Source organism: Merops nubicus, unplaced genomic scaffold (genome assembly GCF_000691845.1).
Source record: "Merops nubicus isolate BGI_N331 unplaced genomic scaffold, ASM69184v1 scaffold14589, whole genome shotgun sequence".
Lineage (NCBI taxonomy): Eukaryota > Metazoa > Chordata > Aves > Coraciiformes > Meropidae > Merops > Merops nubicus.
In genome coordinates, this window is record NW_008631782.1 from 1 (window position 1) to 19,814 (window position 19,814).

The 19,814-nt window shown below is 49.5% G+C and overlaps 1 protein-coding gene across 1 annotated transcript; it reads left to right on the forward strand.

Moving 5' to 3' along the window:
- Positions 1-3,446: 3,446 nt before the first annotated feature.
- Positions 3,447-19,407, forward strand: LOC103780056 (acyl-CoA desaturase-like). The gene is made up of 5 exons (XM_008947704.1): positions 3,447-3,728; positions 11,452-11,582; positions 15,776-15,981; positions 17,870-18,102; positions 18,945-19,407. The coding sequence occupies exons 1-5, from the start codon at positions 3,518-3,520 to the stop codon at positions 19,142-19,144; spliced, it is 981 nt and encodes a 326-aa protein (XP_008945952.1). The 5' UTR covers positions 3,447-3,517; the 3' UTR covers positions 19,145-19,407.
- The last annotated feature ends 407 nt before the right edge of the window (positions 19,408-19,814 follow it).

Sequence of the window (19,814 nt, forward strand, 5' to 3'; positions counted from 1 at the left end):
GAGGAGCTGAGCACAAAAGACAGGTTTAGCTTCCAAACGTCCGTCTCAGCGCGCAGGCAAACGCTGTTCAGGAAGGTCTGTTGTGCCAAGAGGTCGTGAGGTTTTTGGCAGTGCCTAGACTGTGATTCTTTTATTTTCTTTATTTTTTTTTTTCTTTTTTTTTTTTATAAGAAAGGTCTTTCAATTACAGCGTTTTAAAGGCAAGTTTTGCAGCAGGGAGCTAGGACAGACGCAAGGTGAAAGCAGCCAGCTGCCCAGATGAAATGAATGGCTGTGTCTGCATTGCCTGAGCCAAGCAAACACACAATGGGGATACAGCCCATTTTTGGCACAAGAAGATCTGAGTAACAGCCCGGCACCAGGAAGATACGTAGAGCTATTGGATCTTTAGAGATTTTCTTTTCTATCTTTGCTCCTTCTGGCAGCCACCCTTTGCCTGAGGGGAGGCAGTGCCTGATTCTGGTATTCCTGCTCTCACCTTTTATCCTTCTCCCGTCTGCCTATGCTGTGGAGGTAGATCACAGACCTGCTTTCTTCCTGTTGCCAGCACACGAGTTCTCCCATGGTCTGTTTGGGCAGGTGCTCTGACCTTCCAAGGATGCTGTGATGTAAAGAACTTTACTCCTCTCCCCACCTGAAATGGACACCAAGGGCAGTGTGCTCAGACTGTGTTTCATGGTCTTGGCATGTATTTTGGGGCATATCCTGGAGGCTGGAAAGAATCCCGTCCCTGGGTCATGTTGAGCATACTCCAATGTGCTGGACCCGAGATCGGTGCCCTGGGGCCCCTCGGCTGAACCCAGCACAAGAGCCTGCCACTGGTTGTGTAAGCTGGCTGGGTGCCAGGTTCACCTATGGTGTGTTCAGTGCTGGTAGGGTGTGGGGAGGGGTTGGAGGTGGGGGAATACATCTGTTCTGCAGATGAGAGCTGGAAAGTCAGTCAGAAATGAGAGACAGCTCAAGAAAATGTTTTAGCTGAGTTACTCTCCCTGTCAGCTCTAGACCCCCCTATCAATCCCTATCCCATTTTCCTCGTTAGGAGCCGCAGGAACCACTGTGGCCATAAGGGGGTAAAAATCCTCTCTCATTCCTTCTCATTTCCCTGGTCTCCAACTAAACAGCTGCCCCCTCTCCCTCCCTTTTTCCCCACATGCTCCCCCCTGTCAAGTCTGTAACGGTGGAGCTATATTTCACAGCAGCTTTGTAGCCCTTTTGATTTAAGGTTAGTTTACAGGTGAGAAATGGCTGTAGTTTGATTATATCAGTGTAGTTCCAGCAGCATAGGTATGCTGGTAAAATTCCTCAGGTAGCTACTATGAGTCTGGAAGAAAAGGGTTTTTTTTTCTCTTGGCTGCTTTCTTTGCACTCTACCTCCTCCTCCTCCTCCTCCATAACTTTGATGGTGACATAAGCAAAAAAGCAAGTCCAAACCCACATTTTTACTCTGGAAGCAGCATGTCCATATCAGGATCATTACCCATCTAATGATACTACTAGATCTCTGCTGGGAATTCTCCCTGTGTAGACAGGTCTCAGGTCTTTTTGGTAGATTGTCTTCTAGCCAAGGAAGAAAATTGTGCTTCCTGCCAAAATCCCAGATCAGAATATCTGACGCTTTGGAATGGGCAGGACTTTTCCTTGCCTGATCTCTGCATTAGAAGACATTTCTCACGGCCCTTTTTTGGGGGAATTGGCTCTACATTCTCCAGCAGCTGAGAGCATCATACCCTCAAAACATGCATTAGGAAAGCAAGCAGAGACAGCCTATTGCTGGCATGCAAAGGGAGAAGGTCCTGAGCTCAGCAGCTGCCTGAGTTCAGCAAAAGCAGCGGGACACTTGGTGTCCAGGTTTTTTCCTTCCTAACCTTCCATTCCAGAAGGAAAAACTAACAGGATTCCCTCTGTAGAGATCATTTTGCTTCCTGAATGGGGGGAATCTGTTGGCATTACCAGCTCCTCCCCATAGGAAGGTATGTCTGTTACAGACAAGTTTCTGCCCTTGGGAAAGGGAGGAGTTGGGGTGGCCACGTAAGCTGCCCGGCCTAATGTTAATGCCTCCCTGAGGAAACTAGGCCATGGCAGGACGGTGGTCTTTCACGAGCCCCTTGGGCCTGGCTGGGAGTCTGCTGTTAATTCAGGAGAGACTTCTATTGGGAAAGGAGCTTCCTGGCTTGACCGTGCTCCCTCCCGTTGTCCCAGCTCTCCCGTTCCTGCCAGCTGACCTTTCCTGCCCTTCCGCACGTGGCGGCGGTGGCGCGGGCAGGACGGGGCCTTCGGGCAGGGTCCTGGGAGGCGAGGAGACGGGGGCAGCGTGACCTCCTGCCGCTTGCATCCCGTGTGCTTGGCACCCCTGGGGCTGAGCCCCCTCGGGTGCCTGGGCTCCAGCCTGACAAAGGGCTGTGAGCACTGGTAAGCACGCGGCTGTCAGGATGGAGATGGAAATTGGTGATTCAGGGTTCATTGACCTGTCTCATTAGGGTCAGTCCTGCCTGCTCCTTTCGTCATGCGTGCCTGATCGGGCAGGCTGTCACTCAGCCAGGGCAAACAAGCGTGTGCAGAGGGAGTGTTGTGTCACAGTTACAGGAGGGAGCCGGGAGCCAGGGTGAGCCAACTTGCTGCTTAAAACTTCCTCTCTGCATGCTGGTGGCCTTGGCTCAGAGGATTGTCTTCCCATGCCTCAGTTTGCCTGTGGGTGGGAAGCGGGAGCACGAGGAGAAGCTCAGCAGTAGGCCTAGGATAGGAGCTGTAGGTGTAACTGGAAGCACATTTCTTGACTGCTTCCATCCACTGATCTCCAAGCATGTCAGTCTTGCCAAGTCTCAGCCTGGAAGATGAGGCAGGAGGAGACGAGGAGACACCCCAGAGGAATCTCCCTGTGGATCTTCCTGACGTTCCCCCAGTGATCCCTGGTGGGGTGACACAAAGAGGCAGGATATCAGGAGCAGCCCAATGACCTATGCAATAAAAACATGTTTCAGACGGTATTTCTCTCCCACCTCTTTGTTCATTCACAAGATTTCCTTTATTGTTGTCTGCTTATGTACAAGCCCAAACCACAAGCCCACCTAAAAACGCCCACTAATAAATCTGATGAAAAATGAAAGTCTTTGCAGCCTGCAAGTGATCTCACCAAGGCTGCTGGCAGAAAAAAAGACTGACTTTCAAGTGTTTTCTTTACTTTCCACACCCTGGCTGTCATTCACCTCCTCTCCCGAGAAAGATGAGGCCCCCTCCCGCTCAAGCCATGACTCTGTGGGGCCAGAGCGGGTTCTTCTTGGTGCCAGGGGTGCAGCTGAAAGAGTGGAGCCTGCCAGGGAGACTGGAGGCTCTGAGTCTTGGTACTGCCAGCCTAGCTGCTTGTCTTTCTTTTCCCTGCACTGGTAACCACCACTTCCTGTTTTGTGTTTCCTTTCTTGACAACGTCCGTTGCTGCCTCTCCAAGGAGTTCTCCTCCGCTTCCAGCACCACCACTGTCAGCACCGTCACCTCCCGGGTGACCAGGAATGGGGATGCCATTATGGAGAAGGACTTACTCAATCATGAGGACGTGGCAGCGGACCGGGGCATGGTGGACGATATCTTTGATGAGACCTACCGGGAGAAGGAGGGCCCCAAGCCCCCGATGCGATACGTCTGGAGGAATATCATCCTCATGAGTCTGCTGCATCTAGGGGCCATATTCGGGTTGATGCTGATACCTTCTGCAAAGATCCAGACGTTGGCATGGGGTAAGCACACTCCTCCTTTTGTTTCCTGATATCTGCAAACCCCGAATCTATTGGGTGGTAATTATTTTTCCTGCAGGCCCACAAACTCGGGGAGGAGAAAGAAGGAAGTGGAGGTCTTCTGTTAGAAGCAGCTGCTCAGCCAGCTTCGTAGCAGGCTGTGGGAGGGCTTGCTTGTGTCTCTTGTAAGGGAGAAGGGAAGGATTTGGCAGGGGACTGCTTGGCTGCTTAAAGAACAAATTTGATTCATGGGCATTAGGCTTGGAAGTAGCCCGCTCCTGAATGCGCAGCCATGTCTGGGGTGAAGCACAGAAAATAGTTGATGGAGTCCTGTGCCAGTCTTAGCAAGCTAGGAAGAAAGATGCTAGAGAGAGCACTTCAAGGGGTGGCTGAGGAGGCAAGGTACAGGGCATTATTTAGGATGTGCCTGCTGCCCAAATACAAGAACCATTCCTGTCCTTACCCAGGGAGGGTAAACCCCACAAAGCCTCCACGGGTGTGTGAGGTGAAAGAGGCAAAATACAGTTTTGCTGAAGATAAAAGTCAAGAGTTAAGCCTGAAGTTAAGTGATGTCTTATTATCTGAGTTAAGTAATGTCTTTTATCATTCTTACAAAAGCACAGATTAGCCCCCATCATCCCGGAACTAAGCCTGACAACATTCAAAAAATAAATAAGCATCTCTCCAGGCAGCAAATTCCAGTGGAAAGCACAACCCAGCAGAAGGTAGCTAGGCGAAGCTCCCCTTTCTCAGAGACCTTGCCCTGGGTAGGAACCAAACTTCTTTGACTGCTTGAGAGGCAGCTGGGCCTGTGGCCCAAACTGCAGGGGAGCCTTGCTTTCCACGAGCCTTTGTGTGGACCTCTGGAGCAGCTGAGAAGCCAAATGGCACCCAGTAGTGAGGTCGAGAGATTTCAACCAGCCCCTGCCTTGCTGTGAAACAGAGCATCCTGAAATGAAAAGCAACAGTCTAATTTGAGACCTGCTGGCATGGCTTTTGGGTTCAGCAGTGCTCCTGCAAAGTGCTCAGCTGGGAGCAGCGTCCTGGCCAGTCCAGCTGTGAACAGGCCCTGGAGCAGTCCACCTGGCCTGTCACTCTCTCCAAGTCTGTCCTCCATGGCTGGACCAGGAAAGGAACTGCTCCATGGAGGGCCAGACTGGCTCTTTTCCTCCTGGACCATCTCTGCCTCTCACAGGCAAGAAGGCTGGGGGATGAGCATCACTGGAGGCCACAAGACTCAGTCAGAAGCTGGCTACAGTATCTGCAAAAGCAGAGAGAGCAGTGTGGTCCTGTGCAGCCAGCATAGCCTTTTGGGGGGTATTATGAAAGAAGAGTTTGCTGGGCCTTTCCCTTGTGAAAATCTGACAGGCTGCACTTTTCCCCGGGCTGGCAGGGCTGGGCAGAACATGCAGCCTCAGCACGACCTTGGAGGAGCTTTTCAGGGCTCTCAGTCCTGCTCTCTGTGTGCCATCCCTGGGGTCTCAGCTGGAGGCTAGGCAGTGGCTGCTGGCTTCTCTCACCCACTGAGCTGATAGCCTTGGTCCTCCAACACCAGCCCAATACTCTCAGGGCATTGGGGCAAGGAGGAGGTAAAAAGTGAGTTGGATTTACTGTTCTCATTTCAAGCTGCTGAGATGCACCATGACTTTCAAACCCATCCAACACTTATCCTTTGGCTCCCCTGAGATACTTAAGTGGGTTCAAGCATCTCGATCCAGAAGGTTAATGGTGCTTTGCATTCTGCTGAGCCTCACCCTGCCCCAGAATGGTCTCTAAGGTAGCGTCTTTGCAGCGGCACATCTGTTCAGGATGTCAGTTCAGCATCCCATGTCATTTCCTGGGAATCTGCCTTGCTTATTACCTGATGCAGGTCTGTCTCTCCTGCTCTTCTCCCTCAGTCCTCTGATGTGAAGTGCCGCTTGCTCTCCTGCCACTGTGAGGCACTGTGAGATTCCTCGGTGGCTTCTGAAGGGACAGATCTCCTGGGAGTGGGAGAAGGACATGGGGTTCAGGGGAACTGCGTTGTTCTGGCTGGCTGGAGATCCATCCTGCCTTAGCAAAGCTGGAGCAGCTCCACAGTGAGCTACCCATCCTGTGTCCCTGGCACTAGTTCTGGGAAAGGACCACCCTTCCCTGCACCCTGTAGCCAAGTCAGAGCTTTACTCTGTAGTCCATCCTTCTCCAGTACTGACCAGAGCTGGGACACTTGGATCCTCCACATGTCTGGCTCCTCAGCAAGGCTCCTTGCACCTTCCTGCACTGCCCTTTTCTCAGTTCATACCTTTCTTTGGCACATACAAGGCACCTGTAGCTGTCATCTCAGTGACTTGTTGTCATCTTCCCAGCTCCTGGTAGCAAGGAGAGGACTACAGTTCCCATTTTACACACAAGGATAGAGTGGCAGAGACTTGCATTGCTCCCAGCAATACACCATGGGCTTATGGCAGAGCAGCTCTCCCAGTGGTAGTTCTGGAGCTGCTGGGTTTGTGCTTTTTTCTTTGTTTGTTTTTCAGATCAGTCCTTCCTTAGGCTGTGTACATATAATAGAAATCTAATATGGCTCCAGATGCTGTCTGCTGTGATGCTGCAGGCAGCTGTGGTGCCTGGTAGCTGATCTACCTGCTATATTTTATTGTAAGGAGAAATCCCCTGCTTATGCCCTCTTCATCCAGGCCACCATCTCCTTGATGTTCCTGTCCCTCTGAAACCAGTTATATTGGTGACTGTGTGCTCTTTTGTTTTCATTTCTCTGTGTGCTAATTCCTCTTTGTCTCTCAAGCTCTCCAGCCCTGCCTTCATCATTGTTTGCTGTTCTGCGTTGCTGTGTGCATTGTATCCCCTGATCTCTTTCTGGTACAGAGCTTCCCAGAACGAGCTGGGGCTGTTGATCAGGTGAGAGCTCACCCTAACAAGAGGTCTCCGAGCTCTTCCAGCACTATGGCTTTCTAGCCAGTCTTGCACACTCTTTTCAGGGATCACAGGGCAGTTTTCCCAGCATTGAGCAAACAGCATAGAGACTGAGTCTGGAAGGGCAGGATCCAAAGGTGATGGACAGTTTTTTCTCTGTCTGCTTTTATCCTCCCTGGAAACAGGATTTACAGGTCATCTTCCTGGCCCTCGAGTGCAGCAGACTGCTGATGTTTGTATTAACCCCTGTGACCATGGCCAACAATGTCTCTGAAGCAGTGACCAGCAACCTCTTGTTGTGGTGCTCTAACAACAACCCAGCTCCCTGCAATGCCAGCAGTGGCAGAAACATGGGTTGATACTATTTTTTATTGCTGCTGCATCATCTTTGGATCAAAGAACATCTTGCTGGGTAATTTAGGCAACTCTTGACAGCCTGAAAATCTCAGCCAGGTCTGCCTCTAAGAGATACCTCCAGCAAAACATTTACCTAAGTTTTTTTGTTACTTTCCCATCAAGACTACTGCTGGCAACATCTCTCTACTTAGTGTCCCTTCCAGGCTTAACTAGCAGGTGGCATGTTTCTCCTCCCTTTGTGGGAGGGAAGTTCTGATTTTGCCACATAGGGAGCTTAGGTTTTAGCAACAGTAGCTCCTATGGCTCCTCTTCCTTGCTCTTGGTGTCTTTCTCCTGAGAGTAGCACAACCCACCTGGCTAGCAGGAGTGGGAAGCAAGGAGGGACAGTCCAGAGCCCAGTTTCCCCTGCACTGAGCAGAAGCCCAAGGACACCTGCTGGAGCAGGGACACCTCTTCATGTAAACATCCTTGGTGCCAACTGCAGGTGACAATGCCTTTAGCACATTCCTGGCTTTCCTTCATAACCTGAGGTCTGAATGTGGGCCTTGAAGAGGTAAAGACTAGTGAGTCATGTAGATGTGACTGAACCTGAAACGTTTTTGGCTTCATTTTTGGAGCACTTAGTGCATACTACTGCCAGTGGTCATAATTCTTTGTATTCCAGCTGAATGGGTCATTTGGAATATCACGTGTGAGATGACAATCTTTTGGATCTTGAATCCTCCAAAGCATGGTGTGGAAGATGACTCCATGGTGTGGAAGGTGTGAACTTCCTTCCATGGAAGGAAGGTGATGGAGTGCCACGTCCTTCAGTTTGGGGCAGCATCACAGGGCAGCTGTGAAAATCTGTGCTACTTTATTTCACCTTCTCTTCATTCTTTCTGATTTCATTTCCTTGTGGACAGTCTTGGAGGAGCTTTTCTTCTGCCCCGTGAGATGCTGATTCTCTGGCTATGCAATAATCAGCATTATACCTGTTTGTGGAGATGAGCCCCTGAATCATTAGGGTGCTGGATTCTTCTATTTTCTACCAGGCTTTTCAATCTTATTGGCCATATCCTGTCACTGTCACAGCTACTCTTAAGTATGCAAGATGGAGCGGACAGTCCCCAAGTAGGGTTTGGGTTTCTGTGGGGCTGGCTGCCACGTATGCATGAACTGAGAATCAGCTCTTTTCCCACAAAAGGTGCCTGCTCCTTAGATAAACCACAGCTGCTGTAGATGAGCAAGAGGTGAGGCAGCACAGAAATATAATTAGAAAGTTGTGGCTGTTGTAGTGACCTGGGACACAGCTCCGAGAGAAGTCAACATGAGCTGCTGAGGTTCATGGGCTTTGGATGAAGGCCATGACTTTTCTGTGCCAGGGCACATGAAAGTAGTGGTCACTCTTCCAAATTTTTAACAAAAGTCTTCACACAAGACTTGAAAGTACTGGGTTGTCTGGCTTCTGGGTCTGTCAGTGTCCCCACCATGTCTTTCTTGTGTTTCTTTGTACATGCTGCCATGTCTTTGCAGCTGGTGTCATCTTTTGCCAAAGGGCATATCCATAGGCAGACTCTTGAGAATTGCCTGTATAAAAGAGATACAGATGTGCTTCCTTCTTGCAAAGCTTAAATACCACAGCCCTCAGCCAGAGTCATCTTCCTGGAGGCCTCTTTTACCAGAAAATTCCCCGTCAGTATGTGAGGGTTCACCACAGGGGGAAGCCAGGGCTATAAATAGGGACTGTATTCACCTAACCTGACATTTACTTTCTAGTGCTGTTGAAGATCATGAGGGATGGCCTAAGTTCATTTCTGTCCCCAGTGCACCAATTGACCTCCTTGCCCCACAGTGGAGAGCTGGGCTCTTTGCCCCACAGTGGAGAGCTGGGCTCTGTCCCTGGCAAGTAGCCCCATGCATCCCTGGCAAGCTGCTGTTGCTTATGGTGGATGTCCTGTCTGGTGATTTTAAAGAGGCTGTATAGGTTGGAGTTTAAATCCAGAGTCCTGGGTGCTGCTCTCAGCTCTGCCATGAACTGTTCGTCACCCCTGGAAACCTACCTCAGCTACTGCAGTGTGTGCCCCAGGCTTCAAGTGGCCTGGGGGCTTTATGAAATGCAGCTTGCAGGGTATAACTGCTCATGTTCCAGGGAGAGTGGTGGTGAGTCACACTTCAGCTGCTGGTGGGAAGTGTCTGAAGCATCGGGGAGTGGGCTTCATTGCTGTTGTAGTGTCTGAGGCTGGAGAGATTCTGCACATCAGAGTCGTATGTTAGGTGCTTTCTCAAGGTTTGCTCTTCTGTATGAATCTGTGGAGATAGTGACTGATCTAAAATGAGCCTTAAAATATAAAACCAAGGGGGAACTGGTCATGAGCGGGCTCATAACTTTCAAGTCAGCATCATGAACAAGGGGGAACTGGTCATGAGCAGGCTCATAACTTTCAAGTCAGCATCATGGGGCTGGGTAAGGCCTTCCAGGTATCCAGCATAAGTACTTTCAGTAAGGCCAAAGGGAAACCTGAGCCAAACGCCCTGCTCCAGCATCCCTCACTTCTCCCCTCCCACGCCTGGCCAGCTTTGTCAGCTTTGCTCAGCAGCATTGTTTCTTGCAAAGGTTGGATCCTGCTGCACTTGCATGCATTTTCATCCCTCTTCATACCCTATAAAACAGCTATGACCAGTGATTGGTTGGCTCTTCTGAGAGACCACAGAGGTCCTGGGAGACAGGAGGCAGAGGCACGCTGGTCTGAGGCTTGCACTGCATTTGGCAGCAGTCAGGGAAGCCAAGGGAGAAGCTGAAGATGGGAAGTCACAGTCAGATCCACAGGATGGGAGGGAGTGAGGAGGGTTCATGCAAGTTTAAGGGGCTAGAAGAGGATGTTATATCAGCTGAGACTGCCTTTTGGCAGATAAGAGATTAGGTTTGGAACACAGCAAAACAAAAAGGAGGTGGCAGAAGGGAGGGGGGAGCAGAAGATGATAGGAAATCAAGCCTGGATTATTTCAAATGAAAGAATGGGATGACAGTGCCTTGTGCATGTCTCAGATCTCTGATTCCAGACAAGTTTTTGGCAGAGCATCTGTATTTTCTGGGTGCAAGATAAGCTTGATTAGAGCCATTTTGCTGGACTGAATGGTTTTGTCAAGCATCCCAACAATTCCTATCCACAGATTTACGTGTAAGAGTAAGGAGCTGTGTTCATGATTGAGCCAATTGACTGAAATCTGCAAGTTTATACCAAGGAAAGGGTTGCCCCTGGGGGACTGACAAGAAGGCATCCCTTCCTCCAGGGGACTGAAGGTAGATCAACTGACCTATGCACTGATGTGCACCCTTCCCTTTCAGTGACTGAGCTTGCAGAGCAGACCAACTGTTGAATGCCCTCCATCTTTCTACCAAACTTCCTGACCCCCCTTTTTCTAGAGAAAGAGTTAATTTTCAAATCCAGTTTTCTTCTTATCCTCAGCTTATTAGTGTGCTACTCAGCTATTAGTGCTGCTATGACCCTATTGGGGTCTTTTCTCCTTTTTAGTTCTAGGACCAGATTTTGGAACCCAGCTTAAATTCCAGAGATCCCAGGATGACATGCAGGAACACACAGAGCAGGGCACACATAAAGATGTAGTCCAGAGGGAGAGGAATGTGGGTTTTTTACTAGCTGCCAGAGGAGCAAGGAATTCCTTCTGATCTCTGTGGAAAGGGAACTCATGAAGCAGCCTTGAAGCTGAACTGGGCCCAGCAACATCTGCCTCTTTCATGGGCACAACTTGCACTGTTGGCCTTGGAGCTTCCTTCTGTAAACGGTGCAGGAGCTGAACAGAAGGGGGTAGATCAAAAAGACCCTAGGAATGGCAGCCTCTGGGCAGATCTTAAGTCAGTGGTGGAGCTGAAGGGTAAGCCCAGGCTTCAGTGGGATGGTAGGTGAGATCTCTTTCTAACCAGCTTCTGCTCAGAAAGGGAGCAGAAGAGAAGCCTAACCCTGGGCTTGATCTGTCCCCTTGAAGAACTGTAAGATCATGTACCCATGTCTAGATGAAAAGAATGCAAAAGAGGTTTAGTGAGGAGTGGTGAGATAGGAAAGTAAGACCTTTGGTTATTTAGGGTGAGAGGAAAGGGGAAGCTGTTCCCTGGGGGACTGCAGAGCTGTTAACACAGGGCTATATGGAAGCAGTCACGTTATACACTTTTGATGATACAGAGGACACTAAGCTGAAGAACCAACCCTTGTGACAAGTCTTTTCAGGGGGAACTTCCTCCTTTGCCAGAGATGAAGAGTTGATTTGCCCCACGTCGCTTAGGAAGCCTGTGGTAGCTTGGGCATTCTGACACTGGTTTTTTATTGCCTTAATCTGTGCTCTCCATGGGTTCCTCTCCTGCTTACTGCTTACAGGGGTAAGGCCTGCCTTTATGTTGCTCTGCTCGAAATTTGCTGCAGGCTGAGTTGCTCTAACTGCTCCACCACTTTCTTTTCCTCTCCAGCTGTTCTGTGTTTCCTGGTGAGTGCTCTGGGGATCACAGCTGGATCTCACCGCCTCTGGAGCCATCGCTCCTACAAAGCCACGCTGCCCCTGCGCATCTTCCTGACCATTGCAAACTCCGTAGCCTTCCAGGTAAGCAACTCCTCAGCGTGCCACTGGCCCTCAGATGGAAGTGCTCCTCTGAATCCCTATCTCAGATATGGGACACAAGCTGATGGAGAGGTCCCTCTCGCCTACTACGTTTTGTTAGTAAGCAACCTGCCCTTTCCATCTAACACTGCAGTGCTAAAGTCTGTCTCGTTGTCTTTACATTGTCACCTCTTGTCAGAGGGTGACTGTGAGAAGAAATGGGTGGGGAGAGGGCTGTCGGCCAACACCAGAGGTGGGAAAGCTCTCCAAAGCAGGAGGTGTGGTCTCCCTGTGCTTGCTGTAGGTCCTGTGAAAGAGGTATGGAAATGCTGAGGGCTCTCCTGGTGTTGCCTCACCCTCCTCTTGGTGCATGACTGATAAGGAGGGAGACAACTGCACAGCCCAGGGAGCCAGGCTATGGAATTTGTATGAAGAACTTTTTGAGAGTATGCATTTAGGGGGGTGCTTCTCTGGTTCAGAAGAGTGATGTTTAGGAATAACCCTGTTATAAGTCACACCACTGGTTTCCAGAGAGTCATCCCAAGTCAGTGATGTTTCAAGGAGGGAAGAGCTGGGCCCATTCTGAGTGGCACAAGTGACTGCAAGCAGCTGATAAGCACCTCAGGTTATTTCCTAACCACCCACAAGGGCACTTCACAGTCCACAAAGCAAGCAAACTGGGAAGTCCTTAGGCACTGCAGAAAGTAGCAGAAATGTCCCTCTAGAAGAAGTCAGAGTGAAAGCCCAGATTGGCATGACGTAGAAAAGTCCTGGTTTTCTCTCAGTTTTGCTGCTGTGAGGGAGCTCTAATCACATCCCATCCTCCAGCTGTACTTGAAGAGACTTCATACAGGCTTGCTGGTGTACAGGGAGCACTCAGAAGGCTGGCAGGGTGCAGCCCTTTCTGATAGCACTTTCCCCTTCTTAGGTGAACAGAAAAGTGTCAGTGCTGCAGCCCTAAGTAATTCTCCATCTGAGGTATGGTATTGGGTAAAGCCCAAGTGGACCAGGTATTTTAGAGACATCCTCCTTTCTCCCCTTTGTAGCTACACTGACTTGTAATCAGAACAGGTTGGGGATGGGTTTTTTAGCCTTGAAAAACTTTCTAGAAAACCATTTGCTTTCTTATTCTCTGTTAGTACCAAATCAGAGCCTTTCACGAGGAAGAGGAAGGACCAAGCTGCTGATTCCAGCTACTGGTCCAGCACTCATCAAGGGAATGGGATGGGCTGCTTTCTGTTGGCCAGTCCTGCACAAAGACCATCTTTCACAGGGTTATAGGGCACAGGGGGAAAGAATTTGCTGAGCTATTACTGTACAGGATAGGAATAGACAAAGGTGAGAGACAGACAGATATGTCAGCTTCAATAGGAACTAATCCAAAGTTTTACTGAAAACTCAGTACCATTCCCCATGGATTTTTTCCTTTTTAATAGATACTTTCAATGAGATCAACAGAAGGTTTATTTTCAATTTATCTCATTGCTGTTAGTGGCAGAAGCTCCAGGACAAGACTGGTAACTGTGAAGGCCAGAGAAGATGGTAGATATTATTTTATTTGAGGTCCTCCAGAAAATGCCTGTTGACTGCTTAGAGACCTATGGCTTGTGATTTAGGAGAACTGGGGGATTCTGCCCCTGGTCAGCTCCTCCACCTGTAAGACTAGGCAACTGCAGCACAGCAGAAGCTCTCCTGGTTATAGCCAGTAGCTGGAAACTCCCAAGGAAGGAGGCATTCTCCAAGGCTTTGCTCAGAAAGCCATGATTTTCAGACAGGGTTGCAGTTAGAGGTGGTCCCAAAATAAGATCTGTAGAAAAGTTAACGTGCTAAAGTTTGGGTCAAGATACTGACTTGTCAGCTTTGAGACCCCTGATTTGTTTGTGCACAGGATGTGGTGGATGAGGTGATATCACACTCCAGCTGTGGTACATGGTCTCTTTCCAAATTTGTGCCTCCTGCCTCCAGCAGAAGGATTTGATGTGGCCAGCAGATCAAGAGAGGTGTTTTTCCTCCTTTACTCTGCTCTTGTGAGACCCCACCTTGGATACTACATCCAGTTCTGGTGTCCCCTCTATAAAAGAGACATAGATCTGTTAGAACAAGTCCAGAGGGGGGGCACAAAGATGATCCAAGGGCTGGAACATCTTTGCTATGAGCATAGTCTGAGGGCACTGGGATTGTTCAGCCTGGAGAAGAGAAGACTCCGGGGGGACCTTATAACTGCTATCCAATACCTGAAGGGAAGCTACAGGAAGGCAGGAGAGGAACTTATAAATGTCCATCAACAGGACAAGAGGTTTAGAACTGACGGAGAGAAGGTTTAGACTAGATCTTATGAAGAAGTTCTTCAGTACAAGGCTGGTGAGACTCTGGAATAGATTGCCCACAAAGGTGGTGGAAGCCCCCTCCCTGAAGTTGTTTAAGGCCAAGTTGGATGAGGCCTTGAGCAATCTAGTCTAGTTGAGAGGCATCCCTGCCCATGGTGGGGAGGTTGGATTAGATGATCTCTAGGGTCCCTTCCAACCTAAACCATTCTATGATTTCCAGGAGATGGGGAAAGCCTCCCCAGTTGTGCAAATCCAAGCTGCACAAGCCCTTCCAGCTGGGCTTGCTCACGTTACAAGGCGCTCTGTAGGGTCTGGGATGTGAAAGAGACTTTGGGCCACAGGAGAAACATTTCCAGGATGGGTGCTGGTTGCATTTCTCTGCTTACTAGGTAGGGAAGGCTGCTGGGCCCAGACCTTCTTCTGGGAGAGTGCTGAGTGACCAAGCTTTGGCCAGTATCAGTGAGGGCTGGTGATACTTGGAGGTGTGCAGGATTTGGCTGGAAGGAAGGCAGCACTTCCCAGTGTTTGGAAACAAGTGAGAGCTAAATCCTGGCCCATGCCTATCATTGCCTTATTGCATGGCCTGCAGGTCAATCCTTCTATCTCAGTTGAAGGAGTGGTTACAACACTTGAAAGTGATTTGAGGTGTTGTGTCTTTGCTACAGCCTGCCTGTGTGGGTAAGTTACTTGGTCTTTCCAGGCAAGAAACAAGAATTACTATGCAGCTTCCCTACCTTCAAAGTGTTTGGAGGAAAGGCCCTATGGACTTAGGAGCCACTTGTGTAATACAGGAGATAGAAAACATGAAACAGAGGTCCAAGCATGCCTCTAGGATGGTGTAATACATGACTTTAAGTACATCAAAATCTTGGTATAAAGGAATGAGCAAAGGCTCATTAAAATCTATTCTTAACGCTGGCCAAAATCTTTCTTAATACAAATGAAAGCTTTGACATCTTCCAAACTGCTTTGATTTTGTAACTTAAACAGAGTGGTTGGAGATAGAGGCATGCTTGGACCTCTCATGTTTTCTAGGATGGTGTAATACATGACTTTAAGTACATCAAAATCTTGGTATAAAGGAATGAGCAAAGGCTCATTAAAATCTATTCTTAACGCTGGCCAAAATCTTTCTTAATACAAATGAAAGCTTTGACATCTTCCAAACTGCTTTGATTTTGTAACTTAAACAGAGTGGTTATTGGGCTGAAGGGGTGGTATCCTTGATAGCTGTAATTGAAATAGTGTGTTTATTCTGTTTCTAAAGAGAGGCCTTAATTTTAAAGCTGTTTGATTTCCAGTGAAAAAATCAAGAAAGTTAAAGAAACTTCACCCCCAAGTTAAACTGATCTGATTTGGCAGTCCCAGGAGAAGCAAGGCAGGCTGACCCATGGGAAACGTCAGGGCAAAGGGAAGGGGCAGATTGATCAATTCTAGCTGTTACTGTGTAGAGATGGGGACAAGTGACTGAAAAGAGCTGAGGGTGTGAGAGAGGAGACATCGCCTGGCCAATGAGGTCTGGCTGTTGCAGGGGTGGAGAAACAGTCTGAGCAATTGGAGCCCGTGATGCTGTGGAGAGTGCAAGCCAAAGCCTAAAGTTAACCAACCTTAAAAAAAGAATAAAAGGCAGCCCATCTAGAAGTAGATTTCAAGGAAAATTGAAGTGGTTGAGCAAAGAAGACCCAGCCTTTATTTTAAAAGCCAAAAACCCCAAACCCTAATGAAAGACAAGGTCACTGATACAAGCTCAGGTCAATTGGATATAGGTGTCAGTTTGATTTAGGCGTCTAAATCTTTTAGGTACTTTCATTAATTTGAAGGGAACATCTCCAGCCCTGGCTCTAAGTCTTAACTCACGTTGCTTTGCAGAATGACATCTATGAGTGGGTCCGGGACCACCGTGTCCATCACAAGTTCTCTGAGACAGATGCAGACCCACACAACGCCATGCGGGGCTTCTTCTTCTCCCACATCGGCTGGCTGCTGGTGCGCAAGCACCCCGACGTCATCGAGAAGGGCCAGAAGCTGGACCTGAGTGACATAAAGGCTGACAAAGTGGTGATGTTCCAGCGGAGGTGAGCGGTGGGGTCAGCCACGCGCAGAGCCACGTGAGATAGAGCAGGGACCCTGCAAGTGGGCTGAGGACCCAAGTGCCTTTGATGGAGCATGAGGGGGATAGAGTTCATGTGAGAACTGTGAGTCTTTGGTCTGCCCAAGGCTTTGCTGGAGGATGAGCCATGAGAAATGAGCTGTGCCTCTCCTATAGGAAGTATTTAGGAGCTAGTGCTACCTCCAGCCCTCCCACACCCCCTTCTTGCCTGCCTTCCCTGTGGCATCTAGCCAGCAGTAAGCTGAATTTCCCACCTTAAAGTACCTCCATGCCTACCTGCCCACAGACCAGCTGCTGCTTGGCTGGCCCAGAGCCCACTTATGAATGCCTCAAGGCTATCCTCAGAGATGGTACACCTTCTAGGCCATATCTCTGCCACTTTTGCTGACTACTTGTCCTGGTAGGAAAGACAAGACCATTAGCAGTACACATATAGGAAAGATTTTACCATCCCATTCCAAAGTACATAGGAAAGACATGAGATGGCTGACCACCAGAGGAATAAACAGATCAATGCATTCACTCACAGCACACGATGCAGCAAAGAAGGGAGCTAGCCAAATTAGAAACCAGACCTTGGGAGAAGGAATGAGCCAGGTCATCAGTCCAATTCCAATCACATAGCAGGTGCCAAGGAGAAGCCAAATTACATACACATTCCTATTTCTGTCCTGGTCTTGTCCCACCATCGCTGGGAACTCTAATGCCAGTAGACAGTCATGGAGCCCTTCCAATAACTAGGAGCCCCACACAGCACATCTATGTAAGCAAGCTTCCCAACAGCACTGCAAGCAGAACCAGCTTTTATGTGATTAACTTGGAGCCCAGACAGGGTGTTAATGCCAAAGGCAGAGGCACCTGGTGACAATCTCCTAGTTGGCTCCCACCCAAGGCTGGCCAGACCCTGGGTAAAAAACAATCAGAAAGGTCCTTGCTTTGTTGTGGACATCATCCCTATGCCAACCCTCATTCAGGGCTGGGGGTTTAAACCCCAGCACTTCACTGCCCCAATCTGATCAGTCTCCTGGAAACAGTGTGGTGAAAGAGGAGCTGAAAACAAGGGCATGAGAGAGGCACAAACTGTGAAGGACAGTCTTGATTCACTAGTGCCTCTCGGATGGGGTATATCTCAGCTATCCGAGGCTATACTAGGACTGATCTCCAGAGGAAGCAAGCATGTCACTGGGGCTGCAGGGATGGGGGTCTGAACCCCTATAGTAACCACCTCCAGTCAGGAGGCCCCTGGTTCAGTCCCAGATGAACCAAGCAAGGCTTATGGCTTCCCTCCTTTTTGCGCCTGGTATTTTTCTCGTGTGTCATCAGAGAGGTTCAGCTTCCTCTACTGCCATCCTCTAGTGTGAGAGAGCCCACATGCTCATCTGTTTGATGGCACAAGCGTCCCTTGCTTGCACTTGTTGATGAAGTGTGTTGGAGTCTGCAAGGAGGAGTTGCAGCACTGAGACAGAGGTTGAGAAGGGACCTTCTGTGGGACTCCGCAAGCGTGGAGTTGCCTTTGTGGGGACCAAGACAGCTGCAAATGGCAGATGGTGCCAAAAGCAGCAGCTGGTGTCTGGACTCATGGTGATGGGGATATTGCTTTGTTTACATGTGAGATTGAGACAGGAAGACCAAGACTTCAGTTTGAGTCTCCTCTCTGGTGATGAGACTTGGGAATCTCCAGGCGTATCTTCTGCTCATCCAGGACAAAAGATGCAGGGCTTAGGGATCAGGTGCTGCACTTGATTTTCCCTGTGTAGCTGAGCAGGAATCCGCCCCGATTCATCAGACTGAACCAGCCCTTCCTGTCTTGCCTCTGCCACTGAGCACTTTCCTCCTGCTCCTTTCCTTTCCAGATACTACAAGCCCTCAGTGGTGTTGCTGTGCTTCACGCTGCCCACTGTAGTGCCCTGGTACTTCTGGGATGAATCCATCATCATCAGCTTCTTCATTCCAGCCATCCTGCGCTACACCATAGGGCTCAATGCCACGTGGCTAGTGAACAGTGCTGCTCACATGTTTGGCAACCGGCCGTACGATCAGCACATCAACCCACGGGAGAACCCCCTGGTCAGCCTGGGGGCTCTAGGTATGTTCAGCATCCGTGTCTTTTGCTGCGGGCAGACTGCAGAGTGGGGACTGCCCCTTGGGGCTGCAGCTGCTTCTAGGAATTTCTGTGAATCCAGCCGTCCCCCTATCCCCCTGCGCCCCTCCCCTCCAGCCTTTGCATCTGGGGGTATTTCCCAGGCTGGCCAGTGAGTACATAAGGGCAATGGGGTTATCAGCTCCCACCAGCCTCTCTCCAGGCTGAAAAGGACTCTGCTACACTTAGCACCTCCTTATCTCAACAGCAATATTTTATTTACCCTGCTCAAAGGTCTGCCGCTTCTTTTCACCAAACTGAAAAATGTACACTGCAGTCTCTGCCTATCTGCCTTAGATTTCCCAAATTGAAAACCAGCAGATGCACATTTGGACATGTTTTCAGGACAGCTGGTGATTTTGGGGGTACTTGAGGGTGAGACAATGGATTGGCCTGGCTTGCCGGAGACTTGCTACAAGTCTCGCTGGTAGCTCAACCAATGCTAGAAGGTTTCTTCTGGTGGCAGAGGAAAAGCTGTTGTGATTCCCCTGGTGTTTTGATGCAGTCAATGAGTCAGGCCATTCGCAGCTTCTTGCCTCATGCTCACTTTACTCTTAACAACCACAGGTCCTCTGTGACTATCATTGTCTCATTTGGGCCAGCCCAGGCATGTTGGACCATGCCCAAAGGTGATAAAGGTATATTGTAGAGAGGTGAAATTGGGCTAAGAGCAGAGAGGAGCCTGGACATAATCCAGAGCCTGCTTCAGGAATTTGGTGTTTTGGGCCAAGATAAAGGGGCCATTACCTAGAGCTCTGCAACATCCTCTCCTTGGTCGTGTTTTGCAGGGGAAGGCTTCCACAACTACCACCACACCTTCCCCTACGACTACTCCACCAGTGAGTTTGGCTGGCGCTTCAACTTAACCACAGCATTCATTGACCTCATGTGCTTCCTGGGGCTGGCCAGCGACCGCAAGAGGGTCTCCAAGGAGGTCATCCTGGCCCGGAAAATGCGGACTGGAGATGGAAGTCACAAGAGTGGCTGAGTTCCTGCTCCCCTTCAGACACACATGCACACCTCTCCTTCCTCCTTTTCTCTCCCTTTTTCCCTTCCTTACCCCTCCGAACACGCTGGACAAAGGTTTAATGTTCTGTTTACTAACTACTGAATAATGCTACCAGTTTGCTTAAGATAATGATAATGAGTTTTAACCTCCCTCCCATGCTGTATTTTACATCATGTATTGAAGATGTAGGACTCTGCCTTTGTAACACAAGGCTACCCCTTTCCCTCCTCTCCTTTTCCTTTCCATTCTTTCTCTCCAGCCCCTCTATCTGGTCTCCCGCTTTACATTGTCCTGGTCTCTCCCTGGTAGGAAGCAGCCCAGGGAGGCCCATTTCAGCCGGCTACGTACCATGGAGCTAAGGAAAGCCTGTACCAGCCAGCTGAAGAGTTGAGCCAAAGTCAGTGACCCTCTCCCCAAGACGTTACCCCCCAAATTCCTTCTTCTGTCCTTCCTGTTTTCTCAAGGGCTGTAGGCAGGCATGGCACGACTAAGCTGCTCTCCCTGGGAAAAGCAGCCCTGTCCTCTTCCCTTGCCAACGGAAAGACAGTTGTCTCTTTCCAAGATGTCTCTTGGGAAGTGTTCTCCCCACCACACAGCCTCTCTGGCTGGGAATAGGAGAGCCTCCAGACTCTCTTCAGAGCTCCAGCCA

What these genes read in the sequence shown, in the direction of transcription:
- LOC103780056 (XM_008947704.1), top strand. Translation starts at nt 3,518, where the DNA reads ATGGAGAAGGACTTACTCAATCATGAGGACGTGGCAGCGGACCGGGGC. An exon ending in CAAACTCCGTAGCCTTCCAG is followed by an intron (nt 11,583 to 15,775) that starts GTAAGCAACTCC and finishes GTTGCTTTGCAG; the next exon opens with AATGACATCTATGAGTGGGT. An exon ending in GGTCAGCCTGGGGGCTCTAG is followed by an intron (nt 18,103 to 18,944) that starts GTATGTTCAGCA and finishes CGTGTTTTGCAG; the next exon opens with GGGAAGGCTTCCACAACTAC.